Source organism: Callorhinus ursinus, unplaced genomic scaffold (genome assembly GCF_003265705.2).
Source record: "Callorhinus ursinus isolate GAN/ISIS: 27379988/994484 unplaced genomic scaffold, GSC_fseal_2.0 scaffold86, whole genome shotgun sequence".
Lineage (NCBI taxonomy): Eukaryota > Metazoa > Chordata > Mammalia > Carnivora > Otariidae > Callorhinus > Callorhinus ursinus.
Window position 1 is genome coordinate 3,305,800 of NW_027397148.1, and position 21,356 is coordinate 3,327,155.

At 42.4% G+C, this 21,356-nt stretch overlaps 1 protein-coding gene across 1 annotated transcript in view; it reads left to right on the top strand.

The window, feature by feature from the left end:
- PIEZO2 (piezo type mechanosensitive ion channel component 2) overlaps positions 1-21,356 on the top strand; it is a 541,878-nt gene that overhangs the window by 431,309 nt on the left and 89,213 nt on the right. Inside the window, exons 18-25 of the mRNA XM_073888032.1 lie at positions 320-361; positions 6,893-7,104; positions 9,011-9,171; positions 17,056-17,232; positions 17,519-17,644; positions 19,219-19,419; positions 20,113-20,317; positions 20,439-20,540. Of these exons, the coding sequence (XP_073744133.1) occupies positions 320-361; positions 6,893-7,104; positions 9,011-9,171; positions 17,056-17,232; positions 17,519-17,644; positions 19,219-19,419; positions 20,113-20,317; positions 20,439-20,540 (1,226 nt within the window). The remainder of the gene's footprint in view (positions 1-319; positions 362-6,892; positions 7,105-9,010; positions 9,172-17,055; positions 17,233-17,518; positions 17,645-19,218; positions 19,420-20,112; positions 20,318-20,438; positions 20,541-21,356) is intronic.

A 21,356-nucleotide genomic window follows, 5' to 3' on the forward strand; every position in this document is an offset into this window, starting at 1 on the left:
TGTCTTTTACTTGATAACTGTGCTCTGAAAATTGAAACATTACCAATTTTTAGTCAAGTGTGTGAGAGGGGGAGGGATGAGAAGAATGGAGCAACTTGTTCCCTTCAAGCATTTTTCCTGACTAATCTAACTTCGCATTGCTCCTGACCCTTGCTGCCTTGACTCGTCGTCGTGCATGGAAGTATCGATGAGCACACACCTGATGACTTAAAGCTTGCAAGACAGTCTACCTCTTTGCTCTCTAACAGTCTCCTCTTTCTCTCTCCCACCTGTCTCCTCATCCGCATGCCACCTTGTGCTTCCATCTCTCACCTCGTAGCCATGCCAAAGTCAATGGGCGTGTATATCTAATAATAAATAGGTGGGTACCTCAATGTTTTCTCTCTTGTTTGTTTGTTTTTTTTTAACGGTTTCTTGGTGTGTTAAACACTTCGCTGTTTTGTAAACGAAAAATGATGTCATCAGATAGTAAATGATGTCATCAGATAGTGGACAGTGGTCTTCAGGTATGCTCATGGATGTATTTTGCCAACCAAACCATTTCATGTTTATCCTGAATGGTGCTGCAAGTGGATTCAGAGGTTTCCAAGGGTCTTCAGCCGGTGCTCAACCTTTGGTCTTGGTTCAAATGGATGCCCCGTTACTTTTATTCTTTGGTAAATTAGCTCAATGCTTGCCTGAGAGCTTATTGCCCTCTTGAACACATCACTCAGAGCTCAGCTCAAGAACCACCTCCTCCACAAACCTGCCCACAAATGCCAACTTTCCCCGCTACAATATTCTGCCCTTCCTCTGAATTTTCACAGCCCAGTGCAGTGTATCATTGCTGCCTTCTGACACTCTGCCTGCCTGTCTTATCTCCCTTGCCAGAGGCGTCAGCTCCTCAGGCCTGGAGTCCTTGTATAATTCACCACGTGTCCACTTATCACCTACCTCAGGGCCTCACCCATCTGTTGACCCTCAGTGGATATTTCCTGAATGAAGTGGTAATAGTTACAACAATTATATGGTTAAAAGAAAATTAAGATATTGGTTTCTTCAAATATACCCCAACTTGAAAGATTAGCATATTGAAGAAAGATCTTTTACGTCACCAGATTTCACAAAAGATGCAGAGATGGGCACTGAGACAGGGCCCTACCTTCGAGCCCTATCACCCAGCTGGGGAGATAAAACATGCAGATGACCACACATAATAAAGAGTAAGCTTTGATAAGTGTTGTTTGCAGAGTTATCCTCAACTTCCCTAAGAGTACAGAGAAAAAGATCCTTTGGGATCTAATTTCCTAAAGCTATCCTGACTTCATTAAATAAGTGAATTAAAATATCCACTCCTAAGCCAGTAATTTAGTTCATAGAAACATGTATTTTGCAATAAATCCAATTAGCAGAATAACTCTTTGAAAGATCTGTTGGTTTTCTATTCCATTCGCTTTTCTCTTAAGTAAAATCCCAAGGCAGACAACCAAATAGCAAAGCCTGGGGACCAAAACTTCTAGAAAGAAGTGTGAAAAATTAGTGCATCACTGTGCAGATCACTGAAGAAGGAGAGATGAAGACTGGCTGGTTCCTTTGGGAGCTAGTTTTGTTGACAACCTGAGAGAGGAGAGTCAACCTCGGGTTTTTAGCTGATAGGCAGAGAAGTTAAGATAAAGACTCTAGCTGGACATCTTGAGCAACTATTGAAATTTCATCTCTCTAAACATAAGGAACTTCTCTCTCAATCTCTCTCCACCTCCCCTTCTCCTCCTTTCCCTCTCCCCCTCACTCCCCTCTACTCCCATATCCCTCCATCCATCCCTCTCCCTCTCTCCCTCTTCCCCTGTCCACCCATCTCTTTCTGTCTCTGTCTCTTCCCGTAAAGTATTTATCATTTGCTATATGAGGAGATGGCTGGGACACTTAAGAAGGCAGAAGTCGGTTTGATGGGCTCTAACAGGAGGGGCTGATACAAGTTATGGTTCTGGTTGTCTCAGACTTCTCTCTTGAGAGAATGCCTATCCCCATTAACCCAAGTCACAAGGCCAGGGAATGCACTCAGGAATTCTTAGAATGATCAAGATCCAGAGTCATCTAAAATAATTAAAGACTCAAAACATTCCACTGTTAGCACTATCTTCTTTGCTGTGGAATCTTTCATTTTAGTCTGAATGCTTATTAAAAAAGGCAAAAGTCGTTCCCCAGGGAAGATGTTACCCAATAAACTCTTCCCTCACTGTGTTTCTGAAAGGCTGTGTGTAAAGCATGTCCAATTTTGAATAGGACCTGGTCTTGATGAAAATAGTAAGTCAATCCTTTAATTAAGCTTTCTTTCTTCCATAATTTCTTCCTTGTATGCTCAGTGTTATTTCATAAGCAGAATAAAGTGTTTGTAAATGTAAGTTCTGGATGAAAGAGAAGACATACCTACATTCAGCTTCTGGGTTGATTAAAATGTAGGCATGATCTAACAAAGTGTGAGGTAGGGGTGGTAAGGACAGTGGGTGACTGATAAAATTTTGATGATACGAATAATTGAGAGGAAGTTCCAACTGAATTCCTAAACAGAATGAATTAGAATATTTCAACAGGAATAATGGTCATTTCTGTCTCATATGGCGAACCTAGAGCCATGTTACACCCAATTTGTTGAGTAGGTTTTTTTTGGAGGAAATTACTACCACGCCCATTTAAGATGTGATATTAAACTTACAAATCAAGTGCTCATCTGTGAATACCATCTTCTAAAAGTGTGTATACATTCTAGAAAATAATCTTAAGCAGTATAAATATTATTTAAATATTAGTTATAAACACTAGAAATTTGCAAGACACCTCTTTTCTCTAATAGTCTAATGAATAGGGTGGGTGCAGTTTACATTACTACATATTCCAAATTAGAACAGTCATAAAAATAAGTGGAATTTAGACTAAGGAGATGTTACAATGGTAGACTTTCCATTTTCTTTCATGGAAACTACCTTAATATGTGGTTTCATATATTTACTCAAAGTTAGTTCCCAATACAGAATTAGGTTTCTTCAACTGTCCATGTAACATAATTTGTTTCTTCTGTTTCAAATAAGAATGCCCATGTGGTGTGTGTAGAATCTATTGGCCAAACTTCAGTGAGTCACGTTGTATACCAAGCCCAGTGCTACATTTTGCAAGGGAGCCCAGGAGAGTTAAGACTGGCTTTCCACCCTCAAAGGAAGAGCCCCCAGAACCATCATTAGATTAAAATTAAGTAGATACAAATGGAGAGATGCACGCATCAAGGACCGTATAAAGAACCGTATAAAGAAAGCTGTGGGTGCAGAAGGAAAGAGTGAAAACACAAAGAGAACATCACCTGCTTTGTTAGACTGCGGAAGGAGAAATGGTCAGTCAGTAAGAGGGTTACAGCGCAGAGCCCGGAGCATCGTAAAAGCAAGGTGAAGAAGTTATAGGCATGGATAAAGACAATGCAAAAGAAAAGAAAATGAACTCCATAGTGGGGAAAAGCATGCAAAAAGGTGGGTTTTAAGGAAGTGGGGGAGGGGGTTCTCTGAGAATCCAGTTGATCACCATGTCTATTTATAAATCTCCTTCAAGTGCTGATTAGATCATCTGCACACGAAGATCAGCACAAAATTACCAATATTGTAAGTTTCAGGGAGTGTGGTTACCAATTTACTTTTTGAAATAACAGGATCCCTTTTTAAAATTTATTGGGCGGGGGATATCTACACTGACGTACACAGGCTTTCTAGGAGAGGAGATTCAGTCCAGCTGTTCACTATGGCAAACTGGGGGCTAGTTCTGCCCATGAGCTCCACATTGTGCAGACAGCCCCACCTGCGCAGCAGCCCAGCCTCAGCGAATGCATGGTGGCAGGTGGTGGGCAGACAGCAGAGAGCACAGAAGGTTGAGAATGGTGGACACAGACTCCCAAAGAAGAAACCTTTGCTCTTTTTCTTCCAAATGGCCATTGTAATATACAAGTTCTGTTAAGAATGTGCTAATGACAGAGTTATAGTCCAAGCTGAGCCCTTGTCCCAGCATGGTGGTGTCCAGCATGGTGTGGTCCCTTGCAAAGACATATTTCTAACTCCGCCTTTTCATGATACAAATTATCAAAGCGGTACATGAAGATCTATCATTAGCAGATGGTTCTTTACTTTAAAACTATTCCCTGTGTGCGAAGCACTGTATTAACAGCTTAACAGAAATCACCTTAGTTTTCCCAGCATCCTGTGAAGTAGGCGCTATTATTCCATTTTGCAGATCAGCAGACTGAGACTTAGGGGACAGAGTAGGGAGTTTTGCTAAATCATCTAGCTAGTAAGTTGTCTAGGTGAGGCTTGAATCTGAGTCTTTCTGATTCCAATGAGCATGCTTTAACCTTATTTTGTATTGCCTTCAAAAAAACTGCTATGAAAAAATTGAAGAAAAATGAAAGACTTTACACAGGTGTCCTTTGTAAAATCATAAACTCCAGGCACTAAAACTATTTTCATCTGTACATATTTTGTGCACACAGATTTTCTCATGCAATTTCTCAGTTAACAGACTCCTCGAGTCTAGTAAACAACAGGCTGATACAGGTTTTCCCTTTTTTCTCTGTCATCCATTACAAGCTCCCGACTTTAGACTGCTCCAGAAGGCATCTGGATCTTACATACCCGGTTTCCTCCCAAGGATTATGTCAGACGGAAATGTGCAGATACTTGGTTCAGACACAGATATTCAGTTCTCTTCTCTCCCCAACATTATCTTGTCCCAGATCTCTTGTAGACTGTTACAAGTTTCCAGAAGTCCACCTTCTGGACACACTTCCACAAGGTTTACTCTAGTGTTTCTCTTTGATTCCTTCATTCGCTAATCTCCCCTCAATATGCCCTGCCTATGGCAAGACACTTTGGGGATCTCTTCGCTTGAGGACTTTTTGTTATATAGCCAGCATGACAGCTGCAGAAACAGCCTCATCTCTGTAAGTTTCATTCCATTAATTAGCTCTAATTCTTGGCAAGTTGTTTTTCTTGTCAGTACTAAGTCGTGGCAGTACTGATGTAGAATGGTAAAAATGCACTCCAAGATGGTCATCCTTCCACCAAATGTCATAATGAGAGGTATCTTCTCACTTACAAAATGCGTCCCCTGCCAATGCTGAAGAGAACATATAAATATTGGCAATTGTGTGACAGCTGACTGCTTTTACACTTAACACCATTTCACATGCAGAGTCCCAGCAAAGCAGGAACAGCATATATGCCCCCTGTGATTTGACATGCAGTGCTGGTGTGTAAAATATGGTATTGGAGTTTCAGGAGTGGGGGGTGGGGGGAACTTCCCCAAAGACAGGAGGGTGGATTGACTAGCTTTGGAAAATAAGAAAGTGGTATGTCATCGTAACTCCTTCCACCAATGTGGAGCCATCCTCAGGATGGTCTTTCTTTATTCAATTCATAATGTTTCTGCATTCCATAATTTACCTGCTTGGCACCCTGTTAAGAGGAATTACTTTTGAATGATAAAACTCTAAAAGTCTAAGGACAATGCAGATTCATTGCAATAGTTACCCAGCTTCCCAGATGTGTTTCAAATATAAAATCAATGAGTTGCAAATAAGTGTAGGTTTTTATCTAGCCAAACTTACTCATTTTACAGAAAAAAAAGTGAATTTCAGAAAGGTTAAATAATATGTTCAGAGCCCACAATTATACAGGTAGGATAACATTATTAATTGTCCATCCTGTTACAACCAGGCTGAAATATACATTAATTATTATAAATGGAGAAGACTCTCAGTATTTCCAGTGGATCTTTCCCTGATATTCTTTATTGCCCACAAATGTTCCTTCAAATTGGCTATGAGGAAAAAGATCTACTTTCTAACAATTTAGGAGGAAGATGGTACTCATTATTGTCCAGTATGAAATAAATTGTAATGCTCTGGCTGCTGTCCGGGCTCAGCGAAACTGTCGCCGTGCCTCACCTGGGCTGTCACACCCCATCTCCCCATGACTGCTAGTCCCCCAGTAAGCACCAGTGCCTGCGGACTGGGACCTAATGCAGACTTCTTACTCCTGAAAGCATTTTGCCTCCACTGCATATTGCTTTAGATGACAGCAGAGTGGGATGAGCCTGTGCAAAGGTTGACTGCAATTACACGTTATTTAAGAGTAATTTTTAAAAATCCTATTTAGAGTGTGAATGACTGGATTCTTGTGGGATGGTTTGCTGCATTACTAAAAGAGCATGACATGATTTGCCTCTGTCGTCTATACGTTCTTCCCTTTATGACCTGCAATCCTGTCCACTCTCAACTCAGCCGCCAAACCCAGGGTTCATAGCAAAAGCACTCTATTGACGCCATCCTGGAATGCACTTGGCATTAGGACTTAACCACAAACGCATACAGGAATGCGATAGTGAATGATATGTAGCATGATGTGTGATCTCTGACATTCCTTATAATTCTTCTGTTCTCATCTCCTTTTTTTTTTTCCTTTCTATTTCAATTACTTTGAGCAGCATCAAGAAAAAATTACCAATCCACCAAAATGAGTAAGTCCCCCGTGAAGCCATGAAATGCTTGCTCTACATGATTGCCATTTCATGCTTCTACATCCTAAACTCTGACCATTTTCTCCTCCGGGAAAAATGTCAAGTTTAGGTGTTGATAGCTCTCATTTCTGACTAATCATTAGAACCCGAATTGGAAAAGCTAACAAGACCTAACTGAGTTTACAGTTTGTTTTTAGAAAGAGCTTAAAAAAAAAAAAAAGTGACAAGACACTAACAACCCCACATTGCAAGGCCTGTGCACCTGCACTGATTTTCATTTTTATTTATCCTCCTTTTACTTGCCCCTCACTCAGATCTCTCCCGCACTCTTTCCTCTCCTGACTTGGCTGCTCTCTGCCAACAGACTGGCCCACCCCGAAGGCAGCCTTCCGGACCTTGCCATGATGAATCTGACCGCCAGCCTGGAGAAGCCGGACATCAGGAAGCTGGCCGAGCGTGGGGATGACAAACCAGAGGGGTGCCCTGAGAAGGCTGAGCTTGGGAAAGACAGCGAGGAGGAGGAAGAAGAGGAGGACGAGGAGGAAGAGGAGGAAGAGGAGGAGGAAGAGACATCAGGTAACCCGCCCACAACCAACAGGGGCTCAGAAAATCCTGGCTGACAGACTCAGTGAATGAAACAGACTTGTTCCAGGTGGATAGAGATTTGATCCAGTCCATGAAGTAGAAGCTGGGGTGTGGTCTTTTGGCTGCTATAGTTACAACAGTGCGGTTCCAATTGCTCCCATCCTTTCCTTGTGATCCTGAGGTAGCAGAAGAGAGCAGATGGCTGATTGTCAGCTCCTGAGCCACCAGAGGTGGTCCCCGCCAGGCTCAGGCCGTGTGTGTGGTTCTTACCTGGGCTCAATCAGAAACCTAGTCAGGGATGTTTCCTACCAGCAGCAGAGGTAGGCAACTATGTAGAATTTCAGAAAGTTCTAGACAGGGCCTTTTCAAATGCATTCTCAAAGAAACCAGTCTGGGACTTCTCCAGGGAACTGGTAATTAAGAGCATACTTGTAGTTCAGTCCTAATGTTTTAGGACCTAGGAACTGGAGGGGCAAATGAGCGATGAGATAATTATCATGTCTAGCCAAGTCCTAGAGGTCTTTTTGTTGTCATTGTCAGTTTAGGTTTTCCCTCTTTATTCTTTAGGCTCTTTTTTCTGATTTTCTTTATAGCCTTGAGGTAACGTTTCATAGGGCATGACGAGAACTGAGCGTCCGTGGTGATCAGGACGCCTTATCTGACAGAGAAGGCAGAATGCTTAGTCTGTTCTGGTGCTCTGTGCTTTAAAGGATTAGAAAATGAAAAAGCACAAGGCAGAAGATCCCTCCCAAAGGCAAATTCCCCCAGACCTGGTCCCTTTTACCCCCTCATCTCAGAAGACCCTGAGAGGGACCCAGAATGGCCCTGTCCATGTCTAAGCAATGGCTGTTCCTCAGGGTGAAGGAGAACAAAGCTCGGTGGGACCAAGGACCCAGGACTAAGATTTGCTCTACTACTGCATGAAGGTTTTGAGCTTTACTAAAAGAATCTCACCAAAAACTGGATTGTACTTTGTTCTGGCACTCCCTCATATACCTGCCATCTACACCTCTAAATTATGCTCGGTTATGACTGAAATCTTTGTATCAACTATTATACTATTGTATGTAAGCATTTTTCACAATAACTGAGACCTTACTGAAACTTTTGGAACTGAAGACAATAACTACCACAACCACCCCAGCCATGTGAAGAAGAAGCTACTTAGAGATGCTCAGGTCTTATCTGTCTGGGCTCATGAGCTTTTGTCTACACATGTGGTGACATTCTGATGCCACAAAATAGTTCTGTGGTGACTTCCATTCACATGAACAACCCTTCTAAACAGAAGCATGACCCCAGTCTGCAAAATATTACTACTTAGCACAAGGTGGAAAGAAGGAGATGACTAATATGATTAAAAATTATGATTAGGGTGAGTCTGACCCCATTTCGTGAACTGGGACTGGGTCATTCAGACACTCAGTGTTCACTCTCAGTTGCAACAAGGAGCAGGCTCTTGCCGCTCGCTCCAACGGGGTGACCAGTGAGCTTTGTCCACTCCCTCTTTAAGCTCCCGGAACTTACAGAAGCGCGGTCGTTGCAAGATAAATGTCATTTCAAGGGAGCTCAGTTACCTAATATTCCCAAGAAATTAGGGAATAAAGTAAATAAGAGTAAATAAGGTCAAAAAATACTCCTTCATGCTGATTTAATGAATTTAAGGAGAGCAACCTTGTCCTTTAGAGTCTTGGTGCATGACGTCTAAATCATCATGATGTGGGACTTTTTAGACCCCATTCCTCCAGATTTTGAAATTCTTAGAATTCATCCATTACTATTATTTTGCAGCTTCTCCTTCCAACCTGAATGTTACAAGATCTGCTTTAAATAATAATGCAAAAAAAAAAAAAACCCACAACGTTTTATGCCCTTGGGTGAATTTCCTATTTTGCAGATTTAAGGAACAAATGGCATCTGGTGATTGACCGTCTCACTGTGCTCTTCTTAAAATTCTTGGAGTATTTCCACAAGCTGCAGGTGTTCATGTGGTGGATTTTGGAGTTACATATCATCAAAATTGTTTCATCGTACATTATCTGGGTTTCTGTGAAAGAGGCAAGTGAACATTTGTTGTATCTTCAGGCCAAACAAAACCACAGTGGGTCATTGCTTTCCTTTCCCAACTGTCCATGATTTTATTTTAAATGAAATCCCCATTAAATTAGAACACCAAGCCTCAAAGACAGCACACACACTTTGACATGTAGAAAACCAAAGGGCAGTTGTCCTGAGACGTGGGAAACATAGCAGGGCAGAAAGAAGCTCCTGGCTTAGTTCCTCCTTGGCTTGGTCATATCAGAAGGGTTACTTATTTCCATGGAGTCTTTAGTTGAATTGTGCGAGAGTAGGCTGCTCTTTTGTACTACCTGTGCATAAACTCTCTTTGAGGAAAACAGTAATATGCCAGTTTATGTTACCAAGGAGTAAACTCAGCTTCCCAAATTTAGTAAAATCTGTGCCAGAGTTCACCTTGTTTATTACTGGATGTTTTGAGACAAGACACCGTGTTTCAACATTGTATTGCAGTTCTCTTTTCTCATCTAGAAGGAGGGGAGGCATCATTCAGCCAACAATTATTTGATGCTGACTATGAAGAGATTAGCTCTTTTCAATTTATTCAGCAGATAATTTACACATATTTCTCATTTCTCTGGACTAGTTTTGAGTGACAATTCAAAGAGTCTTTGCCCTCTAAAAATTCAGTCAGGGAACTCCTGCCTCTAATTTTTAAAAAGTTAAATAATATCATATTACAACTACAACAACATAAACCTAAAAGTTTCACAAGTAGGTAACTAAGAGATGAACCTTAATGTGAGCTCCCCAGTCTAAACTAGACAATTCTCTACTTCATACAAACCATCTGGAATGGATCCATCATCACTGCCAGGTGGGAATAAAAACAGAAACTACTCTACCTGTGAGATTTATAGCAGAAAGGGACATGCACTCCACTGTTAACAGTCTATACATTAATTAGAACTAAAATCTAGCCTACCATGTGTATTCATTGAAGACAAAGATGTTTAAGCATCTGTAGACGTAAACTGACCAATTCAGAAAGAATTCGAGGGTAGAGAATTAAAGAGCAACGAAGAAGGGCGAGAGAAGGCATTTGGCTACAAATAGCAAAGGTCATTTCGGAATTAACCAAATCCGATGTACAGATGTCTTTGGACGGCATGAGAAGTTGTTGCAGAGAAGACATTTTATGATGCCAATGGGCATTAAATGAAAGAAGTTAGTGTGAGTAGGGCACGGAAAATCCACTATCTGAAATCCATCCTATGGAGTTCAGAAAGAGAAAGGAAGAGTTCAATGATACCACTTCTTACAAATCCTAAACAAAAGGCAGGCATATATTTGTTAAAATCATCCTAATGGGTCCCAAGAATGTCTTGTACATAGACTATCAAGTTGATAAAGCGTCATGACCTGTTCATCCCGTTACACCATTAGGAAAAAGGCCTTTGATGCCGTATGACCATTTCCTTCTCTAGGATTCATACGTGTGTAGACTTCCAGAACTTTCCTCCCTAATTCCATCTCTTTCACTTATAACTTTAAAGCACATCAGATGTTCATGCCTCAGAGAAAAACTGCTCCCATTGCTGCTAACATCTGCCAGAATCCCCTTGTGAGAAAGTTAGCCCCAAAGTGTGTCACCCTAGTTTCACATCCTGTTATCCCACCTGCATAAGGGGTTTCCGGCCCCAAAGAGTGAGTTCCTGCCTGATCCTTGGACATCATGAGCTCTGTCCTCCACGCACTGACTTCAGCCTCTGGGCTTCCCCTCATGACTGATTCTTATTAACGTCACTGCAGTATCAAGTGATCAGAACACGTGGGCTGTAATCATAAAAATCACTTCATTTCAGACCTCAACTGTCCCTTTAAAATGTATTCTACAGAGAAAGTTTTCTCCATGTCCCTGACTGCAAAACTTTCTGATCATTCCCAGGTAATAGAAAGTCCTATAGTTACCTCAGAGAGCAAACAGAATCTCACTTCATTATTTAGACTTGTCAGGTCACAGAAAAGAACCACACTCTGATCTCTTTTTGTTCTCATGAAGTTAGAAGTCTTTTTATTTTTTATTTTGTTAAGTTTTTATTTAAATTCTAGTGAGCTAACATACAGTGTGATATTAGTTTCAGATGTACACTACAGTGATTCAGCACTTCCATACAACACCGGGTGCTCATCACAAGTGCCCTCCTTAAGCCTTGTCACCTACTTCACCCATCCCCCACCCACCTCCCCTCTGATGACCATCAGTGTATTCTCTACAGTTAAGTCTGTTTCTTGCTTTGCCTTTCTGTCTCTCTCTTTTTACCCTTTGCTCATTTGTTTTGCTTCTTAAATTCCACAGATGAATGAAATTACATGGTATTTGTCTTTCTTTGACTGACTTATTTTGCTTAGCATAATATGTTCTATCTCCATCCACATCGTCGCCAATGGCAAGAATTCATTCTTTCTTATGGCTAAGTAATACTCCAGTACCACATCTTCTTTATCCATTCATTAGTTGATGGATAGTTGGTCTGTTTCTATAATTAGGCTATTATAAATAATGCTACTGTAAACATCAGGGTGCACGTATCCCTTTGAATCAGTGTTTTATATTCTTCAGGTAAATACCTAGCAGTGTGATTGCTGGATCATAGGGTAGATGATCTATTGCTAACTTTTTGAGGAAGCTCCATACTGTCTTCCACAGTGGCCGCACCAGTTTGCATTCCCACCGACAGTGCACGAGAGTTCCCTTTTCTCTGCATCCTCACCAGCACTAAACTCTAATCTCTTACCAGATAGAAGCGTTTCCTCTTCTAGCAGCTTCTTTCTTTCTCACACACACACCCTTCACTGCCTCCCTCTCTGCCCTTCCTTCCAGTGAACTAACTTGCATTATAAGGCCTCCCATGCTGGACCACAGCCTCAGGTGGGAATGGCGGTGTGCTTTCTTAGGATGGCCTCACAGTGGCCTGGGGCTGATTAAATCTCCCCTTTCTCTCAGGGGCTCCTCTAGTGCCTGGTTCCAGCATCGGCTCCTCCTGACCCTTTCTGTTGGAGTCTCATTCCCCGGGCAGGCAGTGTCACTGAGCAGGACGTAGGACGGCTCCGGGCCCTCTCTCTTCCCCCTTCAGGTCTAAGGGCCACACTCATGCAGTCTGTGCTCTGCTAGTGTATGTGTCTCGCAATGAGGTAACTCCTGGCCTAGTCACCAAAGCTGTACCAGCTGGGTTTTCTGGGTGAAGTTGGCCATCGGTGTCCAGATTCCAGAATACACAAATTAGCATCTCTTCATGGTACTGTTTGAAGCTCCTTGCTTGGGGTTTAGGTAGAGAATGTAGCATCCCTTCCTTCCTACCCCATCACCTTGTGGGGGGTGGGCACTGACAGAAGCACCTCCTATGAAGAAATTTCTTCACACTCCCTCCTGTCAGCTTCACCATCTTGACCCATTTGTACCCTCCCCAAGAGCTTGAAAAGCCCTCTAAATGGTTTCCCATCAACAGTTTTGTTTTGAAATTTCTACATGGCTGGATAGCACCTCATTTTGGAAGGTTTTGCCTCCATTGGTTCTAACTTGGTGCCTCACGAGGTTTCAACTGAACTCTTTCTATGCTAATGAGTATACAGTTGGGGAAGAAAGACAAACACTGATTCTTATAAGGAGCCATGTGCCAAATCCAGGATATGATATGTCTGAATCTTATCTGCTTATAACAAAGACAAGTGTCTAGGGTTCACATTGGGCGGGGGCAGGAAGGAAGCTATGCTGCACAATTCCATGGGCATTGTTCACCTGTGACCAGCAGCCCCTGATGTTGTGCACCTCTGAGCTGCTGATTTATTCCTTCAGGGGCCTCTTCTGCTTTGAAGGCTTGGCTCATCCTCAACCAGAGAAGCCCATCAGTGATGACATTTGCTACACATAGTTTCCATTCATAGCTTATTAACTTTGATTTGTACAAAAGATATCCTTTCTCAAAAATTGCTGATCAGTAAATGGCAAAATGAGAACAAAGTCAACGACCCCAGTGAAATCTTCTTCCTTATCCAAGGCCATCAGCAGGCTGCTTGTTTTCACAAAATTTCAGAGTCATTTCTCAGGTCATTTTGGGGTCAAACATTAAACCTTTATAAGGTTATCATCATGGGCATTAGAGGAAGAAGAGACCATGAGAAAGAATTTATTATAGAGGCCATTCTTTTACATCATTATCTCTTACCAGAGGGACACCACTTTGGAAGGACCTAGATTTTAAATATATATATATCTAACATTGTCATCTTTTTTTATATGCAGCTATATGTTTCTAATTTCAAAGTTTCCCAGAAAGCTCTGAGAGATCAGGTTATTCTTTGAGGAAGGGACCACACCTTATTTTAGCATCCTGAGCAGCTCCTATGGGGCCTGGACAATTGTGGCAGCTCAGTAAAGTTTACTGGCTAAAGGAAATAAAATGTCTTTGCAAGCTTGATATTTACCCTACATGTCAATTGATGTTTTAATTATTATTTTCACTCTCAGTAACCATTCATTTAGCCTCTATTATGCACTTAAACTAAATTACAATAAATTGAATGCTTATACTCCACTAGATGTTGGCACAAAGGCGTGAAAGACACATTTCTTGCTTTGGCTCTCAGTCTGATAGTCATGGCTGGCAAATGAAACCAAAGTCACATTAAAGGCATCCCAGGAGGCTGTGGGTGCAAGGGAGGGCATGTCATGCAGGGGTCGTACTGTGGAGGCGGTCACCGAGGCTGCAGGTGCTCTGAGGGAGGAGGCCAGCTGGGCCACTCTACAGTGGGGACCACAGTTCTCAGGGGCTCCTCTCTCAAGGTGGTGGCCTCAAGCCTTAGAAGTTTATATTCAGAGAAAGTGAAATTTGTGGAAAAGTGTTTTGTGAGGGAGGCATATGGCATAAAATTACTTCCTCAAATTTCTTGATAATAAGAATCACCTGGACACGTGTTAGATACATGAATGACCAGTGATTTCCCTAGAAATTCTGCTTCATCAGATATTGGTTGGGGCCCAGATATTTGTCTTTTGTAAAATTTTTAAGTACTTTCCACGAAATTCCCACCATCAGGGAAAGGATAAGACCATCATCAACCATGTTTATGTTGGATGAAGTATGGTGCTTCTCCGAGTCCATTTTCCCACCTCACCGACACTGTTCAGGCCTCATTTTACTTGATTCTCTATGACATTGGCTATTGACAATCATTTCCTTGTCCTTGAAGAGCTTCTGTTGTCTTCCAAAACAGCACAATTCCCTGGCCCCTCCCTTCTGCCTCATTCATGGGCTGTTTCTCTTCCTACCAACTCCTCTCTTCTCTAGGTTCTAACTGCAGCCCGCTTTTCTGATTCTAGACCTTCTGTGAGTGGTCTCATGAGTTCTTGTGGTTCACTCACCATCTACATGCAAGAATTGTAAATCTGTGTCTTCATGCCATCCGGTCTTTGAACTCCAGGCCCGTATCTCCAAGTCACAGCTGGACATGACCTCATCCTTGAGTGTCCCAAAACACCTTCAACATCTCTAAACCTGAGCCCCCTATCTCCACGTCATTTCCCTTTTAGATTACTCTACCAGATGCCCAGCCATGCCCCAATCTCTCCTCCTGCCAGTATGGATTCCATCTTGCAGCCACAACAGTCTTTCCAGTGAATAAATATGTTCATGTTATCCTCGACTCAAAAACTTTCAACAGCTCTCCTGTCCTCACAAGCATTAGCTACAAGACCCTCATGATCCGGCCCTAGACCACTTCACCACTTTCTTTCCTAGACACCCTAGCCTAGGTGGATTCCAAAGCCCTCTGAAGGAACCCTGATCACACTGCTCTCATGGTGAGCCACTTGCTACTCCAAGGATGTCCACTCCATGCTCTCCCTTGCCAGAAGGCCCCACACCTGCTGTTCCCCTGCCTGGCTAACTCCCATTTGTACCTCCAACCTCAATTTAGATTGAACACTCATGGACAGTCTTCCCTAACCCTGGACTAGCTGATCAGCCCCATGCTCCCAGACAGCTAGCTTCAGCCCAGGCAGACATCCCCTCCACCATATTGTCATGACTATCTACACGGTTCTCACTGGCACTACCCCATGTGTTTCTTGAGGCCAGGAATCCACACAGGATATGCTACCTTGAGCCTAGTTAGGACTTCATAAAATGTATCTTTCTCTAACACTCAAAATATTAAGAGTTCTATGTAAATTCATTGTGCTGTTTTTATGCTCAGTGCCTTAAATGCATACTAAAAAGAATAACAGAGTTAATTTCTTAGTAGCTTTTATAGGCTTACAGAATTAATCGAGGAGAAAAGAAATGTTTTTAAATATCCCAGTTAACATGACACTGGCTGATGACGAAGGAAGAGTCATTTAGCCAATCAAAATATTTTGTTAAAATGTAACATTTATTGTGTTTGTGAGCGCTGTAGAGTTCACAAGGTGGTATTTCTTTCCTCCTCAATTAATTCTGAAAGGCAATTCTTACTACCCTAATACTTCAGCGCTTTATTCTCAGAGAGGTTCCTTGCCTGGACAGTGACAAGTAGAAAAGTAGTGGCTACTAAATTACAGAATTAAATGCTGTCCCGGAGTCTCCTCATTTCTTGTTGTGTAGTTTTGTCAGCCAATCAGGTGACCAAACGTTTTATAGCCCACAGTACTTAGCCCTGGCTACATGTTGAATTTTATCAACTGAGTATGTGCTATTAATGTTAATTAATTCATGCTGATGATAATAAGTGTTCTTACAACATTATTTTAACAATATCCAGATCTTATTTTAATCATTATTTTAATCACATGAGTGTTTTCCACGGATGAGTGAAATGGCCGTCCTTCTATATTGTTCCATGAACTGTTGGCTATGGAGAACCATTAGAAATGATTAGACATCTTACCAGATTGATAAACACACACAGAGTCTAAAGCAAGTTGATGTCACTGCCTTCCCTCTTTACACCTGCCCCTGACCCCCACCAAGATCCTGTCTCAGTAGTGGCACTATTATCTTCTCAGGGCTCTGGCTCCCAAGCCAGAAACCTGGGAGGCTTTCCTTACACCCCCTCCTTTACCCCAGCCATTGCCACCATCCAGCTAACCAGTCAACAACTCCAGGTAGTTTTACTTCTCATCTCAAACCTGTGACTCCTCTCCATCCCTGCTCCACGGCCCTAGTTGGGCCCTGGTCATGTTCTCCTGGCAGTACCCATGAGTGGGTCTCCTCACCTGTCACTGAACTCCGATGGGTGCATCTTCATTCTTCAGTTATACTTATTTCAACAAAATGAAAATCTTTCCTTAAGATTTTTGCTGGTAAGTCTTGACTCTCTATTTTCCGCACAGAGGGTTCCCAGGCCATAGCATGGTTTAAAAGGGATCCATAAAGTGTGACTCTCAGTTGCATCTCCAGCCTCATTTACTGCTGCCATTCACCATGTTCAAGTCCAGAATTTCCAGTTGTTTGTGGCCACCTGTCCCTTCCATGTCCCATCATGCTTTCCTGCCTGTACCTGTACATCCTTTACCTGGAAGGCACCTCTCACCTTTCTTGGCCTGGCTAAGTTTACGCATTTTTCAAGGCCCAGCTCAGGCAGGATCCCTTCCAGAAAATGCTCTGGGCACTCCAGATGGGGCCAAGGACCCCTTCTGGGTCTTCTTACAGGAGCCTGTTCCCATCTGTGGTTGAGCCACTGCTACGCTATATTGACGTCATCTGGTTATGTATCTTTTTGTCATACAAGATCCCCCCCCCAAACACACACACACGCCTAGGGCAATGCCTCAAACATGCCAGGAGCTCAATCAGACTTTGCCAAACTGAATAAATCGAGTTGCCACATTTTGTGGCTCTTGTGCCATGTTATGTATTTTTGTCCCCATTTCTGATTTTATCTTTTCAGGTGTCTCTGTTCAACTATGTATTTTTGATTTCTTGGGCTTTTGCTCTGCCATATGCCAAGTTGCGCCGTCTGGCTTCAAGTGTCTGCACTGTCTGGACATGTGTGATCATCGTCTGCAAAATGTTGTACCAGCTGCAAACCATTAAGCCTGAGAACTTTTCTGTTAACTGTTCCTTGGTGAGCCTCGAAGACAGGGGACTCCTCTTGCCTGGTCTTTAGGGAAGTGACACAGATATTGGGGAGCCCACACCCCCAAGCACATTCTGTCCGGCCTTTCAGTCACCTCAGCCATGTTGGATACATCCTGGCCCTAACCTTCTTCCCCTGCTGAGATCGCCCCCCCTGAAGTGGATCTTTCCCTCCCAGTCCCACTGTGTCCTTTGCACAAAGCTTGAGGAGAAAAATCTGAACTCTTCCAATTTCTGCAACCATTTTTTAAAACTCTTTGTTCTCTTCTTTTCAGCCAAATGAAAACCAGACGAATATACCCATCCACCAGTTGAACAAGTCTCAGCTCTACAGCGCTCCTATTGACCCAACAGAATGGGTGGGCCTGAGGAAGTCTTCCCCTCTGCTTGTCTACCTGAGGGTAAGGCCTCCACCATACTTCGCATGCCCCTCTGCACTGTTAACGCCTGAGAGCCTTTGCCTTGAGACCTCTGATATCGTATCTGATAATAACCTCGCCTTTTTTTTATTATGTTATGTTAATCACCATACATTACATCATTAGTTTTTGATGTAGTGTTCCATGATTCATTGTGTGCGTATAACACCCAGTGCTCCATGCAGAATGTGCTCTCTTTAAACGACACTGAGGATTGCTGGAGTGGTAACCTTGCCTTTTTATGTGACATTTGGAGTCACCTTTGAAACAAATGACTAAACATTACCATCAGTGTTGCATTGTGCTGAAAAGAAATTGATCAAGTAGTTTGAGATTGATTGAATAAAGTATGACAAATATATTCACTAGAATATTATATAACCACCAAAAGATTGAGGTAGATTGATAATGTGAGATGTTGAAAGACATCCAAAATATATTAGCTTTTAAAAAAGGGCAAATTTCAGTACACCATGCATAGTGTGATCTCTTCTAGATACAAGGAAAAATATCAAGTAAAATATACCAAATTGTCTATAGCGGTTATTCCTGAGAAGTAGGTAGAGCATTTATGAGAAATGTTTGCTGTCTAAATTGTTTCTCTACAGTGTTTAATAAAAAACCTATATTATGCTGAAAGGTAATATAATTTTTTCTTCAAGTTTTTATTTAAAATTCCAGCTAGCTATCATTATAGATAATACAATTTTTAACAACCTATCTTTGAAAAGAAACTTTGCAAATAGTCAAAACAAACATTAATGAAAAAAATATGCTTCAGATTGTTCCCATTTTACTTTGATGGATAATCTGAGCGGTCTTCATACCACACTGACAGAAGCACTTAGAAATAAAGCATTTATACTCATCACCTGGAATTTTAAAAATACTAAGCATCCCATTTTTTTGTGGGTAGCTTTCCCATTTTTTTCTCATAGGACAGACATGATTTGCAGCAATACAAATGCTACCTACTGTCAAGAACTGTTATAAGGCTAAAATAAACTGATATTTGAAAAAAGCAATCAGAATAGCACATGCGGTACCATCAACATTAACTATTTTCATCTTCACTATGATTATGTTATGGTCAGCAGCATGCTTGTCAGTCTGCAGCTCTCTCTAGCCAAATTTCCAAGGTGTTGAAAGACTTCCCCTGCAGCTTCATCTGTTTCCCAGATGGCCCTGTATCATTTTGCACTTAAAGTTGCAAACAAGTTTGGACCACCTCCCAAGGCAACTAGTCACTGCATCTTCCTATGGCTAATGTTCTTTTTCAGAAACAGGAATGAGCATCACCAGCCTTCTGTCTAGAGATTCTAGATCCTAGCATCCTGGAAATTACCCTGATTGCACAGTGCAGGTAGCTCCACCTTGTTACTCTACCATAGGGAAAATGAACATTGAATTCAAGACTTCTGTAGAGGTGGGATTTTATAAAGCATTGTTCTTTTAGACACCAAGAATGTGAAAAAAAAAGATTGATTATGGGGGTTACTTAAAGTGACCAAGCTAAAGCATTTGGCTTCACACAACTGTGTTTTCTTGCTTTGTAGAATAATCTCCTGATGCTGGCCATTCTGGCCTTTGAGGTTACAATTTACCGCCATCAGGAATACTATCGAGGTCGAAACAACCTCACGGCCCCGGTGTCTAAAACCATCTTTCATGACATTACAAGACTCCATCTAGATGATGGACTTATTAATTGTGCCAAATATTTCATAAATTACTTCTTCTACAAGTTTGGTCTGGAGGTGAGTTTCCTTGCTGATGTGGGTTGGTTGTTTTTTTTTTTCTTTTTTCTGTGAAAATCCCAATTGCTTTTTTTGGCCATTTGGCCACTAGAGCTTACTTGTACATCTCTGTGCTCTGATGACTGTCTCCTCAAGATCAGCATGAGGACATTCTGCTGTAGGGTTCACCTGGCCTGGTTGAAAGTTTTCTAAGACCAAGGCCAGTGCTCCCTACTCTGCCGCAGTGAACTTGGCCTCTCTGGATCTTTGTAGCCTTGCAGATGCACAGATACCACTTTGTCATTTTCACTGGCTTCTTTAATGTATTACAAATCTTCTTTGTGTTTTGTGCATTCTGAGAGTTTAACTTTCACCAAAATGAACTGGTTTGACCTGAAATGGTTGTGGTAGTGCCTGCCTCTTAATAGAAAGAATTTGAAACAGTGGTGCTTCATGAAGAGAGCGTAGCTGTATTCTCTTCACAGTTTGAAGTGGTTCTTATTCACAGTGATGTAGTCATTCATTTCCTTGGAAGCAATTTATACAAGCTGTAAGACATCGCACAGAGGCAAGGCTTGGTGAACATGTGTAGACAGACACCCCATGGGAATGCAGGTCTCTGAACCACCGGCACAGGGCTGACAGGTGACACCACTCCCCTTCCCTGTAAACCCGATTTTTTTTTTTTTTTTGCCTCTTTTCATCCTTACACAGACCTGTTTCCTAATGTCAGTTAATGTAATTGGTCAGCGAATGGATTTCTATGCCATGATTCACGCCTGCTGGCTGATCGCTGTCTTATATCGGCGCAGAAGAAAGGCCATTGCAGAGATCTGGCCCAAGTACTGCTGCTTCCTGGCGTGCATCATCACCTTCCAGTACTTCATCTGTATCGGCATCCCTGCAGCTCCTTGCAGAGGTGCGTGGGCCCTTCCCCAGAAGCCAGCTGCTCTTGCAATCAGCCCTTGTGTCGTGGATGGTTGGGACAAGGGCAGGGAAGAAGCGTATTGATTTTGCTCTTTCCCACTTCCGCCCTGCAGATTACCCATGGAGATTCAAGGGTGCTAGCTTCAATGACAACATCATAAAGTGGCTGTACTTCCCAGACTTCATTGTGCGGCCCAACCCCGTGTTTCTTGTCTGTAAGTGTTGGAGCCACGGGACCACAGAGCACTGGGGTTTGGTTTTCTCTTTGCTGATCCTTCTTGGTGTGCTGTGCATCAGTGCCCCTGCTTCCTCCAATGCACTTGGTGATCATGTAAAAGCTTGTCTTGATGCATTAATGTCACAAGTCCTTAATGGCTTCTACTGGCCCCCACTCCATTTGCAAAATTAATAAATAAACATTGGAAATACCATCTCCACTTCCGTATTTTACCTCCCAACACACGCACATACCCACTCTCCTGCTGCCCTCCCCCCACTCTACTCATCCACCTTCTAGAAGGTAGACTGCAGAGGAGGCCTTGTTTTTTGCAAAGTGGTTCCTTCACGCTGCCACCATGGACAGATCAAAGCTAATGCTAAGACTATGGAAGCTAGGAACATGCTCCCAAATTTCAGACTCTCGAGCACCAGACTGTAGCCCTGGCCCTTCCAAGGGTGGGCTGATGATCCCAACATCAGAGCAGCCCCACCTAAGATGAGAGGGTCACCTCCAGAGGGACCATGCTGCCTCCACACATTCAGGTTTAATGTATGGGAGGCTGCCTGCCCATAACTGGCCATGATCTTCACCTGTGCTCTCCACCTTCATTGCCCTGTCCATCCACTCTGGGAAGCTTCTGGTTACAAACACAATGGGGGATGGAGAGCGTGAAGAAAACCACAAGTGCCTGCCTCTACCCCAAGTGAAAAATAAAGATGGGGAAGCACATTCAACTGTCTTCCTCCAAATTTTGGTGGGAGATAAATGCAAATAAACATTATCCCATAAGAAAGTCAGGAGACTAGGGATT